Source organism: Halichoeres trimaculatus, unplaced genomic scaffold (assembly GCF_033239565.1).
Source record: "Halichoeres trimaculatus isolate MK-OKI-2021-1 unplaced genomic scaffold, fHalTri1.1 fHalTri1_scaffold_19, whole genome shotgun sequence".
NCBI lineage: Eukaryota > Metazoa > Chordata > Actinopteri > Labriformes > Labridae > Halichoeres > Halichoeres trimaculatus.
In genome coordinates this window covers 11,424,059-11,448,248 of record NW_027437197.1, presented here as the reverse complement: position 1 = coordinate 11,448,248, position 24,190 = coordinate 11,424,059, and the positions used below count along the sequence as shown (strand labels likewise).

Sequence of the window (24,190 nt, the reverse complement as noted above, 5' to 3'; positions counted from 1 at the left end):
CAATGTTAGTTGTTGCTATGGACACGAGAAGCGCTTGGCAACCCTAAACCCTCCGCGCAGGCGCAGTCCGCATTACTGGTGCACTGTGGGATTGCTGAGTATTGACATAGCAACCAGGCGACAGAGCCACTTACTTTTTGGCTACCAGTTTCTTTTTTCGTGTTTTTATTCTGTGTTTAAACTCGCAGGTCTCAATTTTAATTGCTACCATGAATGCGGCAGTAGCAAAAAAGACCCAGGAGACTCTAGGGAAAGTGATAAAGAAACCGCTTCTAACGGAGAAACTGCTAAACAAGCCGCCTTTTCGATACTTACACGACATCATCAGTGAGGTAAGATTGCTTGTATAATGTACGGATAACACTGGGAAGCTGACGTTTGTTGAATTATCTCTCAGACACATTATCTTTCCCCTTTCTAAGAGAAGTTCAACGCTGGTCGTGTGTATGATGTTTAAAACACAAATAAGTGAGCTAGTTAGCTAGCTGGCTGATAGCCTTAAGTTAGCATGAACCAAGCTAATTCGCTAAATTGGCCACCTAATGTCTTCGCTTTGAGGTTTCTACATCTACAGCTTTTATTCGTACATGTAATCATCCATCGCTGTGAAACAAGATACCAACAGTGTGATTGAGCAGGTCATGTATTCGGTTTAATTGCCAACCATAGGAAATTAACTTTCTAGTTAATCCATTGGGTTGGGGTGATGGCTCTATTGTTTTTATCTGCTAATATTATTATCATTTAGCTCATGCCTTTTATTATCTTATTATCCTGGCAGATAAACGCCACTGTTCCCCAGTCGAGTTAGCTAACTCGACTGGGGAAAAGCGTCTCGTTGCTGGGCACAACCTGAGCAGACACGGGAATCAACAAACCGATTTGTCTCTTGCGTAATATCACCTGGATTTTTCTGTCTGCCTGAACTATTATTAACAACTTTTTAGTCCAATGTATCCCAGATTTTACTAACTGCCTGTCTATTTTTGTTGCTATAAACTTACGACTAATAACAGATAGATACATAGATTTGAAGACTTTTCAGTGAACAGCTGAACGATGTTCCGCTGCATACTCGGCGAACAGTGCAAATTGAAACAGGGGCATACAAATTATCAAAACTGAACCTTCGACATGTAAAGCAAAGCAAAATCTGTTTCACTTTTCTTAACTAAAGTGAGATCTCAGTCTCACTCTTCATCTGTTCAGGAGTGTAATATTTCACTGTATGTTCATGTATATTTGATAAAGTAAGGCCTGTCAGCATGCATGATTCCTTTCATCTTGAGTATAAGCAGAAAAAAAAAAATCAGTTTACATATACATTTCCAAGAAAATACCCTTGTACAGAAGTGACAAGGCAATATTTCTTTCCAACTGGACACATTTCGCCATAAAAATTAACTTTAAAACAGAGTTATTAATTCTCTCCCAGGTATCAGTACTAATTGTCATCACTACATGTAACCTGTCCTCCTTAGAGCTATTTCTGTGTTGAAGCTGCCCAGTTAATGTTTTCAGTATCTAATTTTTAAGTTTGAGGCATTTGAAACAGTCATAAATGTGGATTAATCTTATAGGGATTGAAACCTTTATTCCAGGTTATCAGGACCACTGGTTTTATGAAAGGCTTGTATGGAGAGAATGAACTGAAGTCTGATAATGTTAAGGTAAGTACTTGCATACTTCATACATGGTGTTGGACTGCTTAGCAATTTTTGGTTATCTCCAGTCTTGGTAAAGTACTCACTTGTATACAGGGAGGGGGGGCAGGTAACTTTACACTGTCTAATGCGCACTAAGCGAGACGACCTGGCAGAACACAAAAAAGGGTGACTGCCAAGGTGTCAGAACTCAAGTTGGTGCGTTACTCTACTGTTGTAACAGAGGGCTTTTGATATATGCTGGATAACAGAAACTGTTAAAGCATAATGAAAGTTTGTATTGCGGTAATTTATTATTTCCTAATTTTATTCTGCTGAAGGCCCTTACAAAGAGTTTGACAAGCGTCACTGAAAATTTCTTACAGTATTCTGAAAATCTGAGATTTTGCTCTGTAGATTACATTTGTCTTGATATTGCTCCCTGGTTTGTCGTGAGTGATGTTAATACCCTGTATATGAAGTAGAAACAAACAACAAATTTAAATCACAGAATGAAAGCTATTAGTAACATCTCCAAGCTGTCTCATGCTCAAGCAACCATACTCAACAATGCTTAGCCTCAAACTAAATCTGTAATGTGTTGCCTTAGCCTGTCTACAGAAAGGATAGCTTATTATCAGATGTCAAACAGAAAGGCCAGGTGGTTGCACAAGCTACAGGTCCTTATGTTACACTGTTGGCAGATCATCAGATGCAGCTGGCTAATAGACTAGAAGCACCGCTTAGTCGGGTCATTTGTTTGGAATAGGGCCAGTTTTATTTACGTCCTTTCACAAATAAAATCAAAGTTACACTAAGTATTCATTGGACCAGAGATACTCTTTATTTCATCATTCTATCTTTCCACACAATTTAATCCAGCATGTTACTGATTGAAGCATTTCAATATATGATTTACACTTGAATTGTTCACTTTGGTGTCAAGAAAGCGGTGTTTTAAATTGAATTGGAAACTGACTCCCTTTGAAGCACTGTTGTTTCTAAAACCAAATTTAATTTCTTTATCTGCTGTGAATTCCCCTCTTCACCACAATATCTTTCTTTTTCTGACAGGATAAGGATTCGAAGATAGTCTTCCTACAGAAAGCAATAGATGTGGTGATGCTGGTGAGTGGCGAGCCTCTTGCAGCAAAACCAGTTCGCATCGTAGCTGGCCATGAACCAGAGAAAACCAATGAAATGCTGCAGGCCATTGCCAAGTGTTGCCTCAACGAGGTTTGTGCTCTTGAGAGATAATACACATGCACACGCACACACACCAAAGAGCTGCATAGTAAAAAAAAAAAAAAAAACGACTCTCTGGCAATTTTATGTCTTAATAGATTAATGATGATTTAATAGGCAAAACTTTTTTTGTTATACTGAAGAACCAAAATACAAGAGTGCTTTTTTTTTTCCAATAAATTCAGTACTCATGTAACAGTCTTGCTACGTTAATTGAACCCTAGAGGAGTGGATACCTTGGGGTTAGTTGCTCTCTAGACTCTGTTTTTATTTTATAACATTTAGTCAGTGTAATATTTAAATTTATGTGCCTCATGTCTAATGCAACTTGTTGCTTTCTGCTATCTGGTCACAATTAAATAAAGATAGTATGTAGGTTTTAAACTTAAAAGGGGAAAAAATCAGAAAATGTAGCTAGTGCATATTCACACTAGAACACTAAATATTGAGCAACGGCTTAAATGCTCTTTAGATTTTTTTCTCTGCTCCTCCAGGAGTCCAGGAGTTGTGGTACTCACAGAATAGCTCATTCTCTGGCTGTCAAGTCTCATAGTGTGTTGTTTTTTATTTGATTTTTTTTGGTAATCTTTTGAAGAGCAGGTGCTTTCAATCACGATTTAAGCTTTCTGTTATCTTCTTTTTGAATCATAGTTAACAATAAGTAGTTTTTCATAAAGCTGTATCAAAGTTGTTTTGATATTAAAAAAATCCTCTGCATTTGATCTGCAGCTACGCAGTGATGAGGCAGTGAAGCGAGTGCTCGCAGGAGAGAAAGTGGACATCAAGACCAAGGCCAGCACCTCCAGGTCTCAGGACAAAGAAAACAGGGAGGGACGTGAACGTCATCCTGATAAAGAGGTGAGGGTCTCCAACATGCCTTAAAATGCAGATTTTAAAGTTTGTGAGCGACTGTTTTACCTAAAGTTGTGCAAGTCATTTAGTGTCTGAGCCTTCCATCACAGCTGCAAAAAAAGGAATGATGAAGTTTCTAGTATGTATTTGTGGCTGTCATCCAACACCCATACTTTGTGTTTTTGTAAACAATTCCAGGAGAGAAAAAGGATTACAGAGCGCAGTGGCAGCCGGGACCAGAAGGACCCGGAACAACCCAAAGAGCAGGACATTCGACGCAAAGATGGAGAGAAAGAACATCACAGAGACAGAGAACGCTCTGACAAGCACCGCCGCAGTGAACAGGACCATCACACAAAAGATAGAGACAAAGACAAAAGCCGTGACCGGAATCGAGACAAGGATCGAGACAGGGATCGAGACAAGGATCGAGACAGGGATCGAGACAGGGATAGGGACAAAGGACGAGTCAAAGACAGGGACAAGGAGAAAGATAGAGAAAAGGATCGAGAAAGAGATAAAGACAAGGAAAGAGACAAAGACAGAGAAAAGAGGAGAGACAGAGATTCTCACAGAGATCCAGAAAGAGAAAAGGACAGACGAAGAGATAGAGATAAAGAGCGGGAGAAGGACAGAGAGCGGCACAAACAGGGGGAGGAGAAGACTAAAAGTGGAGAGAGTGATAATAGCAGGGTACGTCACTCAACATAGACAAATCATCAGTGGTAGCAAGAGATGCAATGATTGACCTTTTTTAATCTTCGCGTTCAGGTCAAAGTGTCAGAAGAGCCGCATCAGGGAGGTGTTGAAGAGCCTAGCAAGACAGCCAAACCTGTGCCAGTAAGTGTGATCACGTTGACCACTTGGTCTGTTCTGCAATTAATGTATAGAATTTTCTACATATTAAACACTGTTAAACTTCACATTTTGTTAAGAAGCTCAAGGCTTTGTTTGCTTTTTAATCCATTTGAATGTGAATATAATTACTAAGGTGTGATATTGTGCCCTTTGCAGCCCATTGAAGCAGTTGACAATCAGGTAAGCTTTCAAGTCAATAAGTCTCTTTCCCTTTTAAACACTAAGTTGACAACATTGAGCATCAAACAATGAAATTACAAGCCAATAGCCTCTTTGTCATCGTTTGAACACAATTGGCAATTAGATTAGAGCTACTAATATGAAATTAACAGAATATTAACTTAATGTTAAGATAGTAAGTCCTCAGAGACGCCTTTATTTTAATCTACAAAGTCATAAAAGAGGTGCCACTTTTTTAGTTAACCCCGAAGTCTATCTGTGTATTGATGCTTGATAGCACTTAACCATTTCTTGTTGTGGCTGGAGGGTACCTAAAAACAGGATGAAAGAAGATAAATGGTTTCACACGTGACTACTCAATGTCCTGATATTTTATCTCTCAACTTGTTGTTTGTCATCTTCCAACAGCCTGAAAGTCCAGCTAGAATACCTCGGCCTTCATCTGCCAAAGGGCAGAGGCGGAGGCCAAAAATTGGAAGTCAAGGTAAGTCCATCTGTTTACTCTTTGTTCTTAATTACAGAGCTTCACGGCATAGGTCTTGACTGAGGTTCAGTTATTGATAGAATGGCTTTATAGGACAGCTATATATTTGTCATATTGTTTTTGCACTCGCCTTCTCAAGCAGTTTTGTTACTTGTACCTGGTAAGAGACTGAGCGGCTTTAGTACATCGACTGTATATAGAGTACAGTGTGGCTCTGCCTTTTACCATTGTACAGTTTTGAAGCCAAAATACACCTGTCAAAGGTGCCGCCATTGTGCAGCTAGAGTCTGCACAGCAGAAACTATGAGGAACTCTGAGAGAATCTGAGTGGAGCCAGGTGACAACAAATATGTTTTTTCTTTCTTTCACCTTATCTCTTCTTGGCTCGCCCTCCCTTCAATTATTGTTAAATGTGATGTAAAATCCTGTCTTTAATGTTGAATAACTGATGAAAACAAAACTTTTCAGACTAGGGCGATGGAGTTTTTGACCTGTACTGCAACCAGTAACTTGAGGAGGAGCATTTTTTGTGGGCCCTCACTTCAAGTCGAGCTATAGGATGACCATTTCTTTTTTTACAGTCTATGGTTTAGTATGCAAGAAAGTAAAGGAATTGAAGAGCTTACTGACATTTTTCAAGAGATTTAGTGCTGCATCTCCTCAGCTTAGAAGCATGTCTAGCATGCCGAATGAAAGGTTACAGCAAAAAAAGGATTGTACTGATTCCTTTCTGCTTTTTGCCCCCAGCAGATGAGTCTGACAGTGAAGGAGGTAAGTGGCTTTAACCTAATCTTTTATTGAAGTAAAAATGATTTACTAGGGCTTTCAGCAAACACACAGAAACTTGTGTTATAGAGGAGTTGGTTGTCTTGATTTCAACTGCTTTGAAATTAGAATCTCTCCTCGTACGCTTAAAATGAATGAGTAGTAAGCTGTGTGTTAAAGGGCGATGGTGTTCTTTGTGGAAACAAGACTATCAGGTTATTCATTCAGTTTGATATACATGCATAGCTTGATGGGCTTAACAGGCACATACTTGCAACTGCATCAGACTCCACCCAGAACCACAGATGATTTCTTTAAAGAATTTGTTGAAACAAAAAACAAAGAGGGATAAAGAGTAAAAGAAGTGTGAAAATAAGAAAAACTGTCAAGTGTCCAACACAGTAGAAGCTGTTGATGATAGGTATTTATTTGTTTGTTGTTTGGCAGTTAAGACGTGCAGTTTGAAGCTGTTGTTTTTTTTTAATAGAAGGAGATGCTCAGAGACCTGTTCCACTGGAAAATGGAGACACTACAGGTGCCTCATCTGAAAATTCTACCAGGTCTGTGCAATGTGCAGATACTTATAATGCATTTTTCTGAGGTATTGTAAAATTGTAAAAGGTACCAGTCAAATTCTACGCTTGACTTATAAAAAAAACATCTCTCATTTAAAAATCACTTTTACAGAGGTTTTGCTTCTGATGTTTTCCTTGTAACACAACAGGAGGATACCACGGCCTGGCAGTGCTCGTCCAGCACCTCCCAGGGTTAAGAGACAAGAGAGTTCCTCTGACGTGACCCCGGCTGAGAGGTGACTCCATCACAGTGATTCCCTGATGTGATCAGACTCATTTGTCTTGTAGAAATGAACTCTTATTTTTTTCATAAAGTACGTTTTTAGTAATTGCATCATCCTGCCAGTTGGAGAGATTAATCACCACTGAGGTGATCAAACCAACGTGTCCAAGTGGTCATGATGTTATTAACTGTGTATTAATCTTATGTCTGTCAGGCTGTCGAGTGCCAAGCCCTCAGCACCAGTCATCATGGATGGGAAAAAGCTGTCTGAGGATGAAGATGAGGAAGATGAGCAGTTTGTTGTTGAGGAGGCAGCTCCACTGCCCTCTGATGTTCCTGAGATGGAGGTGGTAAGTGGCTTGAACAGTAAATTGTTCAACTACTCAGTGTAGAAACCATATCCTTGTTTAGTTAATATAAATATTGTTTTTCTGTTATAGGATCGAGCCCAAGAATTCAACAGTGAAGACAAACATGGTGCTTTATCATATTTGTTTGTTTTACTTTTTTGTCTTAAATTTAAATAAGCAAATGATAAATAAGAAAACCGATCCCTCACTTTTCTTCTCATTTGTTCTCTCAATCAAGGTGGCCTTGTGAAAAAGATACTTGAAACCAAAAAAGACTTGGAATCATCCCCATCCTCACCAAAATTGAAAGAACAGGTATGTTTGTTAATAGTTCCCTTTCATGTCCACAAGAGGGCAGTGTTAGCCTAGTTCACACCAAATCTATATCAGGCATCAGCTGATTTTATTTGATTTTTTCCTGAGAGTGTGCTGTCCAACTCAAGCGTGTTAACCGCAGTGAAATGCCCAGCAATGCTGGTTATTATCAAAAGGAAGATATAAACAAATGAAGGGGTGAGGTGTAATTGCAGCGCCTTGTAACCACAAAAATGTTCCCCCCTCAGTGGAGCTAAGGGGCTAATGACCAGACAAGCAAGTATAGACTTTAATAGACCACACACAACTGATATGCACATCAAGATGTCTGGAGCAAAATTGGGTTGTTTTCTGGAGTTTCTCAAAATCTGTGATATGCTTCTCTTCTCAGTGTGTGAACTAATAGAGAAGGGAAGGAACACAATTAATTCTTAATGTTTTGAAATTTTCAACAGGCAGTTCAACAAACATACATGTTTTTTTTTTTTTTTTGCTTTTCTCTATTTCTCCTCACCTCACCTTTAATTTTAAACTTAATTTGAGTCAAAACATGTCCTCTTTTTTTAAGGTGACTCACTGGTTCTGTTGCTCATCCATTCCCTTTGGTCAGCTTATTTATCAGCCAGAAACATAGCCATCTTCCATCACTATTTGGAGTGTGACTCAGAGTGAATCTTACAGTTTGGTCTGTACTCCATGGTGTGAGGTGGTGTACACTCTCTGCTTTGGGTGGTCCTCTGCACTGAGGCATACCCTCACAGCATCCCTTCTTTGCTGGCCACCCTGACTCTGATGGATGAACTGTTTTGGACTGTCACTCATGCAGAAAGGCCCCTGATATATCCCCTCCTCACTGGGGCCTTAGACATCATTTGTCGTAACTCACACCTGAAGTTCTGTCAGTTTGGCAAGAAAACTAGAAACTCTAGAAAACTAGTTTTGCTTGACAAAGTGTGTTTTACAGGTTGATTTACTCGTCTCTGCTTGGAACAACAGTTTGGTTTAAATCTTAAAAACACCAACCAATCAGACGTAAACAAAAACACTCCAGCAAAACGTCTCAAGTTGTGGACTTCATAAAATAAGTAAGTCCAACCTGGAGAGTTTATCTCAATTATCTTAATGCAGCCTACTCAGTTTTCAAGGGTTCCTTACCTTCCTTTCAGGGTATCCTGCAGGGTTTTTAAAGGAAGCTTTAAGCAGGTATCCCTGCACATAGGAGCTCCTCAGTCCAGCCCTTGATCATTATTGGCCTTGCCTTCTCAGCTGTATAAAGAACTGTAATGACTTCCTTCCAGACATGACAGGGTGCAGAGGTCAGCTTAATGGAGTCCTTTTTTAACTTGTAATCACGGCAAAACACGCAGGGTCAAAAATGTAAATATTGAGCTTCCTTGTTCTATGTGGTTTGACAGGTTTGAAATTTCAGCTGTACCACTTCATTTTCTTGAACACCAAAGTTTATCCAAACATTGTGTCTGAATGAGTCACATGCCTCCTTGATTTAAGGTACAAATTCATGTTCAGTCAACAAACACGGGCCTCTTGACCATTTCATATATTTTATTAAATTTTTTTCTCTGAGTTATATTATCTCCATTTTTAATTTACATCCTTTGACATTGCTGAATTAGTTTTTGCTATTGTTAATGCCAGTACTCATCTCCTCCAAAGCTAAACTGATGTAAACAACAGTAATTCTCAAACAGTCCAATGATTGTATTTTGCTATGTCCTTCCACAGCGTGTGACTGAAGAATTTGCTGTATATTTATGGGGATGACCCTGCTCATGACCCCTTGGTGGTATTGTATATTATTTCAAGATACTTCTCTTTTTATTTAGACAGGATCTGCCCCTTGCAACAGCTGCGTTTTCATAAGATTTTTTTAGTGTACGCTTTTCCCCCCTTTTCTTTACCCCCATCAAATTAGCCTTGATGAAGGCTTGTAATGTATAAATAAACCCCGTGGCATACAAATGGATGGCTGTTGAGTGAGAGTCACGGAGGAGAAGGGCCAGAATACTCTCTGCAGAATTGTCAAGAAAATAAATACTCCTCTCTGCAGACCTCTGTGTCTTCATAAACATCCAGCGCTTTCTGTAGACACACAAGGAAATGGCCCTGTGGCATTCCATTAGTCATATCACTTCTGAAGGGGTTGTTTTGACTTGTGAATGAATTTGGTCAGGTTTATAAGAGTGCCTACCTAAAGCACCCACAGTAGATTATCAAACCCCACTTTAACCTTGATGAAAAAATCTGACTAAAAGCAGATGCCATAAATATGAATTCCCTCAAATTTCCCCTTTTCTATACAAACTGTTTGTAACAAACCTTTGTGGTTTTAAGGTACATTTTTACATTTAAGCTAAAGCATAATCAGTGGTCTCTTCAGAGGCTCCAATGTAGCCCTGGGTCCTGATCTCAGCTGTGTCTCCAGGGAGAAGCAGTGACCTTACAACAACATCCTGTAACTTCAGTGGCCGTGAGCTTTTCTCTCCACCTCACTGACTCCAAGCTATTTTTATGATCTAGCTCAACTTCTAAATGTCCTGGTATGAAAAAATCAAAAGGATGCTCTTAACGTTTTCCAGATCCAATTCTCATCCTATGCTTCACTGTCAGTCTCATCTGGCAGGAATACATAGTTTGAATCACCAGGATCATTGTCTTTAGATGGTCACCAGTAGCCAAAAGAAATTGTATTGCTACTTATGGAGTCTACAAAGACCAGTATGAAAGAGAGGTTATGAACTAAAGTCTGGGGTAGTTACTCCACCTTAAATGACTCATCTTGATTCCTCTCCTATTCTTCTGCCAGTCCAAAGGGAATCTAATCATTAGATATTAATGAATAAATAAATGAATAAGCTGATGCTGATTTCTTGCAGTGATCCTGTCAACTAGTGTCCAAAGTATTATTTTCCTAGCTAATGATGCCCTGGAGGTTTCTCTGCTGCTGACAGGTTCTGTGACTGCTGCCCATTTTTCATGTCAGAAGAAAATCCTAATAAACAGTCCATAAATCACAGATATAAGCACATTTCCTAATTAAGCTGATTAGATGACTGGATGATTTTGTGGTGTACCCTTCTGTGTTCAAATACGTTCAGGAGTATAACTCCATCTCACCATTAGTCTCTCCATTTAAGACTCTGCCAGAGAAGCAAGAGTGAAATGTAAAAAAAAATTACTCAAAAAGGTGGTAACTATCCAAGCAGAATTGCATACTTTATTATGTGAATGACTCAGGAAAGCAACTTAATACAAAAGGACAATGAAGGTATCCCTTAGTCCACTTGCCCTTTCCTTGCAATAACTTGAAGCTATGTCTTCCCCATTGCCCTGAGCTTCCATTATTGTTTGAAATAATAAAATCCTACCCCCCTTCCTCTTCTTTGACCTCCTGCTCCTCCATGGTCACCACGTCTAAATATTGTTCTGTGATCAGGGTGAGAAAAAGGAAAACTAGGAGCACACAGGTCTTGTCGACCACGACAGGGACCTCCATAAAGCTGTGATTTATATCTTGCCGGACAGAGTGCACAGGAACAAAGGGTCATGTTTTCACGCCAACTTTTTTATTTTCCAACAGAGCAGGGTTGGGGAGGGGGGTTAGCAAGCAGGACGGCAAATAGACTGAAGCCATGGGTCGTGTCTGGGCTGTGCAGACCAAACCACAGCCAAGCAGGCCGAATGAGCCGGAGAGTGTTTGTCTAGCTGCAGGGTTCACAGCGCCCAGTGGAAAGCCACCCACCTTGTCAGGGGACCTCTGCTCCACAGCACGTCTTACTCCAACACTTCTGTACTGCCACAAATAAGCAATGGGGTTTCAGGGAATCATACATTTGTACTTGCTTCCTGTAAAGAAATGATAGAAGGCAATGCTTCTTGATGTCATTTCTGCAGTGTGGTCTTGTCTTGTCAAGCTTCCTTTTCAAATTGTTATTACTTAGCTGTTTGGTTTGTTTTTAGAGATGTATCAATAAAGTAATTGATACATGCACCAGCTGTGCAACCATATGTGGCCAGCTACTCGAGCAGGCTGTATGACAGACTGTGTGTTTTGAAGAGGAATCTGTCATTTAGTTCAGTACACACTGTCACAAATATGATTCCTGCCGCCTTGTGAGGGCAGGTGCTCCCATCTGTGGAGCCAAATAGAATAAATTGGGCCACAAGTTGAACTTGAAAGGAGGCATAAGTGTAGTAGTCGTTACTCAATACTGTGGTAAAATAACCCCACTGCCACAGCCTGTTACTAAAATAAACAAGGCCAAGGAGGCAGGTGGGGGCTATGTGTGTCTACTGTATGCTTCGCCTGAACTTCTGCTTAGCTCGGGTGTGTGTATGGTGCTTTAGGGCTGCCCAACTGAGTGCTTTTGCATTACACACACTCGGAGGCCTTGCGTGGTACAGCTGAGTAAACATCCTTGGGTTTGCTGCCTGCCAAGGGAGGTCCTACCCTGATACCTTCCCCTTCTTTTACCATCGAGGGACTGAGTGTAATTTGGATCTACTAACCCCCTCCTCCAACCACATACCATACACTGGAGGCCTTCATCAACCAGTCCCCTTACTTTATCCAACACAATTTAGCCACATGTTTGATCTTTATATACACAGCTAGGTTGGTAGAATTCCTGCCTAACATTTTTAGCCTTGAAATCCTAAACCACTAAATGCAGCCCTGCTCTGGTTCTGGGCATCTGAGACTTTGCTGGTTAAGGTAGCATTCCTAAAGAGAGTTTATTATGTTTTGGTCTGGAGACACTCAAGTGATTATTGAGGAGTGTTTTCATACAGCTTTTAGACACAGTCTTTAGTTTTAATCAAGCAGATCATATGAAATCATATTGGTTTAGATCCCAAGACTTTGATCAAGATGAACCACCCATTGTAATTAAAAGAAAAACATCATGCTCATTCTTTAAATGCTACTTTTTGAATTAATTTCGAGTTGAAAGCACTAAAATTTTAATCTTCTCACCTTTTGTTGTCTCTTCATGCAATTTAGAACGTGGTGTCGGAAGTAGCTCGGAAGAAAGAGCGGGACTTGGTGACCCGGGAGATAGAACGGCTCAGATCATCAATCCAGACAGTCTGCCGAAGCACCCTGCCCCTGGGTAAAATCATGGACTACATACAGGAGGACATGGACGCCATGCAAGCTGAGCTTAACACCTGGCGGCGGGAGAACAAAGAACATGTGCAAGCCTTGCTAGAAGAGCAAAGGTGGGTCTGGCGTGTGTACATGAAATTCACAATTGTTGATTGACTTCTACACCTGGCACAGGTTCATATCGAGACTAAGCTTTGATGACAAGTTTTGTATTCTCATACCAGTTTTTAGCAAAGTTTAAAAAGTTATAAAAAATCCTGTTGTACATTTTTTTCTGCTGCAGGTCGACAGACAGGCTAGTGGAGCCTCTAAAAGCAGAACTCTCTGAGTTGGAGCAGCTGGTGAAGGACCATCAGGACAAGATTTGTGCCGTAAAAGCAAACATATTAAAGAATGAAGAGAAGATCCAAAAAATGGTGACTGGAGTCAAAGGCAGTTCTAAAACCTGAAAGAAGACACAAGGTCTCTGAAGGAATAAATATCTTACTGAAAAATGCACTGAAGATCTAAGAGTGAATGATTATGTCAGGGATGGTTGGACCAAACAGCACTTTAGGGGATTGTTCGAGGTAGACCCTTAAACATATCAGACATCATCATCCAAATGATGTTAGTTAATAAAACCCCATATGATGCTCACCCCATCTATCATTGGTCTTGAATGGAAAATGAAAAAATATCTTCCTGTTCCCCCAAATTCCTAAACTCCTCCTTTGACCCCATTTTTGTGATTGTGCCTTTGTTGAATGGGTCAGTGAGCAGTCCTAGGCCTAAATGTTAGATGAGAAAGTTCTATTCAAAATTGGGTCATTTCATTCAGATAAATTCATGAAGGACTTCTTTAGTGTGCATTCAGAAGCTCCTGAATTAAATGGTAAAACCAGCATTACAGTTTTACTTCCACTCATGCCAACAATATCACAATTAGCTTGGTGATCAAAGGAATTCAGATACATACATTTGAGCTTATTCAGGGTTACTGGTGGCCTAATAGACTGAAATATATTGGACTTAATTAAAACTACATCAGCATTCATTTTTTTCCACCATGCCTAGATTTGACCAGTGATAGTTCATTGTTTTCCCGTTGGGGATATTTGACACTCAGCTAGGTGGTAATGCTTGATGTGGTACAGTGATCACAACAGAGCATACACTCTTTTCTTATTGTATAAAACGGACATGTAGGTACAGTAACATTGGATAAGGCAACTTTCAGGGAACAGTAAGGGCTTATCCCACTGGACAACAGAGGGTTATTGGGGAGGCCTCTACATTATTACAACATTATTACATTATTATATTACATCAGTCGTTCTGTTTGTGTTTTGGAATTTTTTAAAAACTGACCCTAAAATATCTTTGACCTTAAAAAGCAAACAAGATCTTCAACAAAACAAAATCAATATCTCTTTATGGTCATTTCTAATGACTGGAATCACCGGCAGGCGATATAGGCCAGACCATGTGGTTCACTGCACGCTGCTCTTACAGCTCCATTATACTCTTTACTTTTGAAATAGAGCAAGATGAGTTATTTTGACAAGAAAAACGAATTTCACGTGTTTATGGAAAAAAAAAAAAACAATCAGCAAAAATCATACTGCTTACTAATGAATACACCCTAAAACTCCTTGCCTCCAAAAAACGACTGGACATTTTCATCAGCTTTGGCTTTTTAGGAGTGTGCTGTAAACTTGTAGCTTGTATAATGACATGAAGCAATACGTGGCTTAATACTACAGTAACTAGTTAAGGAGTGGAAATGTGAATTTGGAAGTAATATGTTACTGTTGTTTACGTGTGCAATCTATAGTTTGTAACAAACATGCAGTCACTGTATCTAAGTAGCAGTCTCAAATTAGTTGATCTTGATGACTTTTGGAAATGCAGTAACTACCGCTGCTGATTTGTTTTCCAGAAAATAATGACATTTCCAGGGACTAATTTAGAAATAACTTGCCATTAAACATAAAACTATTTTCAGAATAAATTTGGGTAATGGGAAGTTTCAGTGAAGCAGTCATAAATCTTCAGATATTCATTGACCTCCAATCCAAACTAATGTTTTTGTGCCCCAAATGGTTTTCCAATTACATCACATAGTGAGACTACAGTTGTCAAATTGAATAAATTTTATATTTTATTTTAATGTAAAAAAAAAATTGTCAGAAATTTACAGCTTCAAGCTGTCTCAACGCAGAAACCTCTGACAGGTCTGGAAAAAAGCATTAAATTAACACTTTCTGTACTGACACTTCTCTTTAGCATTCAAAGCTCAACATGTACTCTTAATTAGTCTAACTCTGTGTTTTACTTTACCAAATGTAAATGTGAACAGTACCCTACACGTTTAAAAGATTTGACCATGAGCAAAATTGTAAAATGGTGGTAGAACAGAACCTGTTTGTTACTGTGTCTCTTAAGACAGTGCTACTTACACTGTACACTTTTTGTATAATATTCTGTGTTTTTCTTTCAATTGTACATAATGTACATGTGAAGATTGTATTATAGTTCAAATAATTATAATTTTGTAGTGGAGTGAAATAAAGATTACGTTTCAATAACTATTTGTCCTAGAAGTGGTGATTATTGTTGAAAAAAACTTTAAATAAGTCATCTAAAAGCCTTACAAAGGGGACCTGGTGAGAGGTCTGTGTTCCTTCTGTTGAAGTACATGGAAATGACTTACCTTTGGTTTTGCGTTGGATGAGTTTTTTAGAACTTCTTGAGTTATCTGGCCAGGGCTAAGTCACAATCTCAAGGAGTCCTCTTCTAAAGCTAACCAGGCATGACCAAAGTCAAACATTTAACTCATTTCTTGCAACCCTTAAATGAAATTAGCTCTACTATTTCTCTTAAAAAGTAGCTGTAACCCCACACAGAGCTCATTAGGAAACTCCTTTAATAGTTGCAATACAAGATTTGGACAGAGAATTTGTGACGCAGGTGAAAGATCCAACTTAAGCTCCTTTTAGAACACCTGCTTCAGCAAAGACCTGGCCCCTTAGATTTAAACAGCTTAGCCTAAGCAAAGAGCAGCTCCATTGTCCATTTTTCTGATCTAACTCCTCAGAGCTAAAGTGGCATGTCATGATGGATGCTCTAAAAAGCCTCTGCTGATTTGGCCCTTTAAATTACACAATGGAACAAGAGAGACCTCACTTTTCACTTTCACTTTGTTCATATTCCCCTTAAGTTGGGCTTAACAAAACTACTATAACCTTTATCATTTTAATCTTAAGTGGCAACAAATCCCCCTAATTTCACTCGACTTTAGTCTGCTCTAATGAAAACACTATTTAATGGTTATTATAAATATGTAATTTCTGACACATTTATAATTAATTTATCTCTTGTCTACGTCAGCACAAGATGCCTTATGTACCAGGCTTTTTAAGGGGACGTTTCCCTTTAAATCCGCCCAGCTGTGCGTAGGCAGGAAGTAGCGCAGAGGACTGACGCCGTCATCAACACAGTCACGTTTGTTTATTTTGATTGCTCGTTTTCATTCTGCTTGCTGTTTTTTGAGAGACCAGAGTTCAACAACCCTCAGGGTGCTATTTTCGGTTTGACGGTGTGACATTTCAGGATTATGGCCGACGGTCAAGAGGCTGATGTCGACGATCCGCCCAGTATCAATTTTCCTCCGCTCATCACTGTGTCTGATCTGCCAAGTGCCACTGCTGCAGGTACCTAGGGCTGAATGACCAGAGGACAATGGTGCTTCATATAACCTGTCAGGGAAGCATGTGAACAATGTGTTCTGTGTATAAGAGGACAGGGTAGTAACAAGTTGAGTATAAGGGTGAAGATGACATTTAGAAAAGAAGCAGTGTAATTGATTCCATTAGGTGTGGCACCCATGTTTTATGTGAGTACACTATGTCTGGAGATAGAGGTGTAAAAGAATGACTCACACTGCGTATTTTTGATGCCATAGCCAGTAAATCATATGAGATGCAATCTATAGGAGCCCATTTTCAGTTTGACCTTCTTTAAACAATGCATTGACACTTCAGCAGGAAAATGTGATTCAGGTTTGCATTGCTATTATCATATTTCAGCAAGTGTTCAGTGTCATATTCAACATATTCAGATTCATAGAGGCAACTAGGAACACACTTTGTGGTTAAACAGACCAATTTCAGGAGCTCACCAGAGGGAGTCATTTAACAAGCATTATTGTTCTATCCCATATTCAAGAACTCTTGCACAGATATGTAATGTAATAACATGAAGTCAGAGAAGCAGCTCCCTAATGCTTGATTCTCATATTACATCTGTACAGTAAATCACAAAAACACTCTTATGATCTGGGCTGAGAGAGCTGAGGAAAATCAATTATGGCTTAATTGGCTTTATTTGAATCATTCTCTGTTTCTTTTAAGACCGGGTAATTGCAGACGTGATCCAAATTTGATATTGTTTTGTTTATTTGTTATAAAATGAGCCATCCTTCTAAAGTTAATTGTCCGTGTGTTCATTAAAGGCCGTAACCTTAAGGAATGGCTCCAGGAGCAGTTCTGCGACAAACCCTTGGAGCAGGATGACATGCGTCTCCACAATGCTGCCTATGTCGGAGACTTGGACACCCTGAGGAATCTGCTGCAGGAAGACAGCTTCAGACGGTGGGAGAAAACACTAATGAAAAGGATAGTTTTTACTTTAAAGGATTTTTTTATGATGCACTTTTTGTAACAATTGCAGCCAAGCTTATGTGTGGGGCCTTTCATGTATTGGGCAAAATCTGTGTTTTCTTATTGGATAAAATCAGTCTTCATCAATTTGTTCTATTATTATATGAAAAAGCACTATACATTTGTTTAAGAAATAAAAAGAGTTAGGAAAAGAAAAATTTGCTCAGACATTAGTTGCTGCTTACTGTTTCCTTCAACACAGACATCTTTCAATGCAGTGTTGTGTTTGGCTGTTATAAGCCTATAGAATTTTCTTTGTTCACTCTTTGTCACTGTATCCATCATGTTACAGCAGAGCTGGCAGCTTGTGTCCAGAGTGTGCTTGTGTGGCAGTAAGTGGTTTGTGGTTTACAGCTAAGGGGGTTCGTGTGGTGGGTTTGCTGAGTGACAGCCTGAGAGAGCGACATGTTGAACAGAATATGTCCTTCCGCTTCTCCACCACAGAGCAGTCCAGTAGCATTTAACACACTCCACATGCTGGGTACTTTGTCCTCATAGCCCTCCAGGGCCTTTGTTGCCATCCTTGTGTGCGCCCTTGTTAACAGTCCTGATTAGGTTAGGTTTGTTGAAGTGTAGCTCTGGCTCTACCCCTGTGTGTCACATTGCGAGCAGAGTCTCTTCTCTGTCAGCAAGCTTTTTCCCTCTCTATATGCAGACTGTGCTCAAATGCTGTGCTTCATGTGAACATAATGGGGTTATCTGAAGTGCTGGCTCTAATGTTATAACTGATAACCACTCTACCTTCTCCTTCCAGGCGTATCAATGAGAAGTCTGTATGGTGTTGTGGCTGTCTGCCCTGTACCCCTCTGCGGATCGCAGCCACAGCTGGACATGCAGCCTGCGTGGCCTACCTGATCGCTGAGGGAGCAGAGGTGGATCTGGTTGATGTCAAAGGTCAAACAGCCCTCTACGTCGCTGTGGTTAATGGTCACCTGGACTGTGTCAGGATCCTCTTGGAAGCAGGAGCGGACCCCAATGGAAGTCGCCATCACCGCAGCACCCCACTGTACCATGCTGCACGGGTGGGTCGGCTGGACATACTGCAGGAACTTATAAGGTGAGGTCAGGAGAAGTTAAGTCTCAAAGAAGAAATTACGGAGAAAAAAGTGTTACAACTCTTTTTTTTACGTGTTCTTCCAGATTCCATGCTGATGTAGACATGGACCACCAGTTGGGTCCTCGGCTCCTCTTGAGCGCCCGCACCCTCAACACCCTCGTGGTGTGTCCTCTCTACATCAGTGCTGCCTACCACCACCTCCCCTGTTTCCGGCTGCTGCTCCAGGCTGGAGCTCAGCCTGACTTTAACTACACAGGTCCAGTCTGCCACGAAGCTCTGACCCGCGGCCTGGCCTCCTGCCTGCTGGATGCTGTGCTGAGACATGGGTGTGAGGTGGCCTTCATCCACCTGCTGCTGGACCACGGGGCCAATCCGGCACTTGTGCCCTGGGATGAGTCAGAGCTAGAGGCTCCTAATCGGAGGAAGGTGGACACAGAGGCACTAAAGGTCTTCTTGGAAGCCAAGAGTGAGTAATACCTGCAATTATACATTCACGAATGAAAATCACTGAATGCCCAAGAAAGGCTCCCTACATTTACAGTTATTAGAAAGGTAGTAGGAAATTTTATTTAGACAGAGAATAGAAGCTAAAATGATTTCTTTTGTTCATTTTTAAAACATATTCAAATTGTTCAGTTCTTATCCAATCTTTTACCACTTTTGCTCCAAAGCCCTTCAAAGTTTATTTTTTTTCCAGACATATAATTGCCCTAGCATGCCCAATAAACAATTTTTTCTTTATCATATCCCTCTTTGTCAGACGGTAAAAATAAGGACCTTACAGGTCACATAACACGACCAGCAGGAAAAATTGTTACTTCAAGTGTGCCATGATATCATGCTAGGTAACCTGAATCTGTAGAACTCTCTTCTGCAAATCAGGTCTACTTCTCCTTCCTTCCTAGGAAACCCACAAAGGCTCACAAACCTGTGCCGCATCAGGATCCGCAGAACGCTGGGTAAAAGCCGTTTAAACCACATAACCTCGCTACCACTCCCACAACCCATCAAGAACTTCCTACTCCACCAGAACTGACAAACATCCACCTTTTTCTCCCACAACTAAGCTCCTCTGATCCAGACATTAAAAACTACCCAGGATAGGACTTTTGTTATCCTAATTTAACTCACAATTTCTTGAAATAGGGATGAATTACATTATTTCCAAACATGTTCTACAGATATGTGTCATTGTGGAGAGATTAGACACCCATAGAAACCTTGTGAGATTCCAAATGTTTGCCTTGTTAACTCCCAAATCACCTTGATATGTTCTTGTTCTGCTGTATGTAGCACTTTAAAGCCATAATGCCATATCGTTCGACACAATACTTTTTACCGTTTAAGTATCCTCTCTTATGATGCTGAATGATATATCAACTCAGTGGATTGTTTACTCATTCATTGGTCTAGTTTCTGTCAACTTGGGTTTTTAGCCTTCTTCTTATTCTTAATCAATATGAATGGTTAAACATGCAGGAACCTTGTAGTCTCAAGAGAAAAATCTAGATCCATGAATGGCTTAAATTTTACTGAATTTCGCTTCTATCTTTGCTTCGTTGAAAACACCACACCTTTCAAATTCAATGGCACCAGAAAAGCGACTCTGCCAAGACTGGTGTTCTTTATTATTTTTGTAGGTCATTTTTTAGCCGTATGCCTTAACATTGAATTTGAAAATAGCCTCAAAGACAGGTCAGCCCTGAATTTCTAAAGACAATTCAATAGGAGTAAAGAAATCCATTGACAAAACCTTGAATTGAGCACATTAAGGTTCTGGACACTATCTGAAACACTTACAACGGAATAAGTTTACATTCTGGATCTTCTTGTTATAACTTGTGTATGTGTTACTATCCGAACCTGTAGAGGAGACAGTGTGAGAAACATGTACTGCCTAACCATATTTAAGAAAGCTCTTTCTGTAATGAAAACATATTTATAATGATATCTGAGGTGTTTTAATTTGTTTAGAATAGGCTGCATCAAAGTCTATTGTGCATGTCTGTGGCAGCGCTTCAATTCATTTCCCTATTGATCAATATGACGATGATGTCGGTGAATTTGTCTTTGCATAAATCATCTGGCCTGTGCAAACAGTAAACGTGCAATAACTCTGCTTCCTCTTCCTTGTATTTTTTTTTTCAAAACCTCAAACTACAAACTAAGGTTTCGAACTGCAAGAAGGACTAGCAGTACTTTAAAAGTAAGATGCCTTCCAGGCTTTCTGTTCTGTTACAGTGACCATGAGTGAATTACTTATTTTACTGTCCTCACAACCTCTTCCAAGATTGTCTAGAATATCTGAGCCAATATCCGACAGAATCTCTGAAGTTAAGGTTTGGTTAAAGATAATGAAAGAAAATCACCACCCTCTCTGTATCAAGGCAACAAAACCCACAAATGACGTGAGAGTTTGATCCAGTACATTTACAGCACACTGTTAAAAGCATCTAGAGGCAAATCCTGGTACGGTTTAAGTTCCTATTTTATTATTCTGTCATACATGTATTTATATGACCAAGGTCAGAGCGGTTTATTTAATGATAAAGAGCAGAAGAAGAGAATTGTACCAAGATATTCACTTATTAAAGAGAATACAATTTTCTTTTTGTGATTGTCAAGTTTGAACAAGATTAATCAAAATAACCATCCCTTGTCTTTGCTCATCTTGTCAAAATATTTCAGAATTTAACAAAGGATTTCATGAAACAACGCCTCTCATATGTCATCATATTTTTACAGTCTATAGAGAGACCCCAGTTTTTGACAACAAGACCTAACAAGTTGCTTTTCTGAAATGTTTTACCTTATTTTTTATGCTAGTGAGGCCATTTACCTTTGAGTTATGAATTTATTCCCAGTAGAGCTGTTTTACTTTTGCCAAAACAGGTTCTGAAACGCCTGTGACATTAAAACATCCAACAGAAACAGTGAAGGTAAGCAAATTTATATGTATAGAATATTTTATATACAGAGGCAAGAGTAACAAAAACAAACAAAAAAAGAAGAAAAAGGAATAAAACAAAAAAAATTAAAATAAACAAATATAAAAAGAATTGAACTACTCTTAAAAATTAACTTATAAGTAGGCACTTTAACAAAAGCATAGTTTATAAAACTTGAAGGTTTTCAAGTCTTAAATGGGGCTTTTAAAATGTCATCACTTAGTGCTAAACCAGACAGACATTTACACCACTAATTGATTTTCTGATCATCAGGTAGCCAGTGTAAGGATTTTAAAACTGGGGTTGTGTGGTACATACTGGATATCTCTTGGATTTTGCTGCAGCATTTTTGAAAATCATAAATTTGCCAAACAGCCTGGTGTCAAAGCCCTGTAAGCAGACCGTTTAAGTAATCCAATCTGCTGGAAGTGAAGGCATGTTCAAGCTTTTCAAGGTCTTGCTTTGACATCACATCTCTGACTCAAGCAATGTGTCTTAAATAGCAAAAAGCAGAGGGAGTTATTGATTTGATGTGGCTGTGGAAATTTAAATCTGAGTACAGTGGAGGAAAAGAGTAGACTCAATTCAACCACAGAACAGTGTTTAAGAAGAGTTCATGGATTATTTCAAGGATCCTGTGATCAAGAACCATCCAGAAAATTCTTAAGTGATTTTCGAGTCTTGAGTTTCTTAGTTGCGAGATCATTTCTAAAAGCTGAGAAGGAGTTGTGGATAATAATTCTCATTTATTAAAAAGTCATTTCTGACTGGGTAATGTTTTCTACATTCCATCGTTTTTACCAGTAACATGATTTTTATTTTGTTGCTGTTTTTGGCTGGCAGTAAGTAAAATGCCTGATACTTTCCAAATTTCTTTTTCGCTTTCACATCTCTTCTTGTTTTCAAGCCCTCCTTGTTGACTTGTAAGTTTTGCTAACACCCAGAGGAAATTCAGTGCAATACAGTGGAGATACAACTCTGGGAAGGGTCATTTATTATTGTTATGAAGCTGACAAAAACGTCAAGATGCCGTGATTTTTTGAGAAACCCACAAATTTGATAAGAATCCAAGTGGCCCCGTGGAAATTGAAGAGCCTGGGAACCCCGAGTGGAAGCAGCAGGGAGCATGGGGGTGAGGGGGTGGGGGGGATACTCTCAGTCCAAAAAAGTCTGGCAGAAATAAGATGAACTGTGTTAAAAGATATTCTACAAACAGGTTTCTAGGAATTCTTCTTTTTTTAGATCAGTAAAGCCTCCAGAAAATGATGATCAGGACTGTTGATTTCGTTGTTTAACAAACTCTTAACGCCGTATTATTCACTGCTTAAAAATGTTTGACAATTACATAACAGTACAGTGACAGGTTAGTGCGCAGAAATGTCGCCAAAGGTCCCTAGATGGCACTGTCTTCCTTTCAAGCATGGCAGACTTCCTGATATCTCAAAGTATCTCTCCTTCCCCTCCTCTCCTTTTCTGCTTCTTTGCCATCTTCGTCTCTCATTTATCATTGTCCACACATTCCTTTTTTTTAGACATTCCTCCATTTTTTCGCCATCAACCTCTTTTAAGTTTGCCACTGAGGCCTTAGCTGTGGCCCTCAGCATGTGTCCCCAGGAGCCTCATCCCTTCAGAGCTCATTAAACCCAGCCTGTCATTTACAGAGCTCACACACGGACTGAGAGTGGGCCCTTTTGCTTCAGTGTGGAGTGAAGCAGGGCTTGGACAGTTTGGTACACCACTATCTTCCTGTGGGGAGTTTCCATTGCGAAAGACTTCTCTTTCAAGTCAAACTTGTTTTATTTGCCAATTTATACAAGAAGGAACCCCGCTACGATCACCATGGGTACATTTATTTATAAGTTATTGGAGATATTTCCTCTAACAAGTTTTATTCTTAAAGAAGGTACCACTGCAGAGAGGAAAAATGATAATGAGGACACAAAACACGCACTCCTCCCTTTGTAAATGCGTAACAGGAAATTCAGTTTTATTAGTCACAGCTTTATCCATAAAAACCTCAAATCATGATCAGCATTAGCAGCATTTAAATGTGGTTTTCTTTGTAACAAAAGAAAAACAGAGATAGTAAAAAAGGTTTATTTCTTCAGAAAGTCACTGAGAGCTTGGAAAAGCTGAATGGTGTTGTTCATTCCAGAGTTTATTTGCACCACAAGCTGCAATCAAAATCTCAGCAGCCTTTGCTAATATCACCACAGTGTTCCGCTTCAACCCAGGAGAAGCGTGCAAAGGGATGTAAAATAAAGAGCAGCTCACTTCACGAGGAGACCACAGCTTTCAGACGTGGATTAAAGGTTGTTTCCATGGATTTGGTGTTTTTATATGAAACACTGCGGGAGAGTGCGTGCAGAGGGTTATGTTAGTAGACTGTTTGTGTAAAAGAGTTGAATTTATGTTTGTTTATGTGAAGAGTCACCTGCAAGTTGTTAAGTAGTTCCACCACATTCACTTTGTGTCTGAGTCTTTATCAGGCGGCTGACTCTCCTGCACTTGCACCATTTGATAATTGCTGTGCACTTTAATTTCAATGATCTCATTCCTCAGGCGCTCCGGAACTCTACGTTTCCTCCAATGACCACATCGCTGCGTGTTTATCACAGCAATGCCCCACACACACACGAACATGCACAGACATTCAGGTTAACTGACCCAGTCCAATTCCAGAAAAATCACACTCAAACTCCTTTTTTTTCATACTGCACAGTGTAGGCACTGGAATTTTTAAACAGGATGAAGTTTAACATGACTCACAGCAATGACATTGAACTGAGTTTGTCATTTGATCGTCCAAGAAAAACAGCCTTCTCTGTTGCTCATGTCAGATCATTTAAACAGGAAAGCCTGGGTGG

The 24,190-nt window shown here is 39.7% G+C and overlaps 2 protein-coding genes across 4 annotated transcripts; both read left to right on the top strand.

The window, feature by feature from the left end:
- The first annotated feature begins 36 nt into the window (after positions 1-36).
- Positions 37-15,154, top strand: traf3ip1 (TNF receptor-associated factor 3 interacting protein 1). 3 transcript variants are annotated; one of them, XM_074694943.1, is made up of 16 exons: positions 38-332; positions 1,602-1,670; positions 2,718-2,879; positions 3,618-3,746; positions 3,939-4,433; positions 4,512-4,580; positions 4,755-4,778; positions 5,187-5,262; positions 6,013-6,033; positions 6,515-6,587; positions 6,752-6,838; positions 7,040-7,175; positions 7,266-7,302; positions 7,414-7,490; positions 12,511-12,728; positions 12,899-15,154. In XM_074694943.1, exons 1-16 carry the CDS (start codon positions 210-212, stop codon positions 13,062-13,064), a joined length of 1,962 nt encoding a protein of 653 aa, XP_074551044.1. In that variant the 5' UTR covers positions 38-209; the 3' UTR covers positions 13,065-15,154. The 3 variants fall into 3 exon arrangements, with proteins under 3 accessions (XP_074551046.1, XP_074551044.1, XP_074551043.1); XM_074694942.1 differs by having other exon boundaries at positions 6,010-6,033; XM_074694945.1 differs by lacking the exon at positions 4,755-4,778 and having other exon boundaries at positions 37-332; positions 6,010-6,033.
- A 900-nt stretch (positions 15,155-16,054) lies between these two features.
- On the top strand, positions 16,055-20,494 carry asb1 (ankyrin repeat and SOCS box containing 1). The gene is made up of 5 exons (XM_074694094.1): positions 16,055-16,310; positions 17,111-17,249; positions 18,073-18,375; positions 18,459-18,841; positions 19,281-20,494. The coding sequence occupies exons 1-5, from the start codon at positions 16,214-16,216 to the stop codon at positions 19,409-19,411; spliced, it is 1,053 nt and encodes a 350-aa protein (XP_074550195.1). The 5' UTR covers positions 16,055-16,213; the 3' UTR covers positions 19,412-20,494.
- Positions 20,495-24,190: the final 3,696 nt, after the last annotated feature.

What these genes read in the sequence shown, in the direction of transcription:
- traf3ip1 (XM_074694942.1), top strand. Translation starts at nt 210, where the DNA reads ATGAATGCGGCAGTAGCAAAAAAGACCCAGGAGACTCTAGGGAAAGTG. An exon ending in TACACGACATCATCAGTGAG is followed by an intron (nt 333 to 1,601) that starts GTAAGATTGCTT and finishes CCTTTATTCCAG; the next exon opens with GTTATCAGGACCACTGGTTT. An exon ending in TCATCTGAAAATTCTACCAG is followed by an intron (nt 6,588 to 6,751) that starts GTCTGTGCAATG and finishes GTAACACAACAG; the next exon opens with GAGGATACCACGGCCTGGCA.
- asb1 (XM_074694094.1), top strand. Translation starts at nt 16,214, where the DNA reads ATGGCCGACGGTCAAGAGGCTGATGTCGACGATCCGCCCAGTATCAAT. An exon ending in GCCAAGTGCCACTGCTGCAG is followed by an intron (nt 16,311 to 17,110) that starts GTACCTAGGGCT and finishes TGTTCATTAAAG; the next exon opens with GCCGTAACCTTAAGGAATGG. An exon ending in ATACTGCAGGAACTTATAAG is followed by an intron (nt 18,376 to 18,458) that starts GTGAGGTCAGGA and finishes GTGTTCTTCCAG; the next exon opens with ATTCCATGCTGATGTAGACA.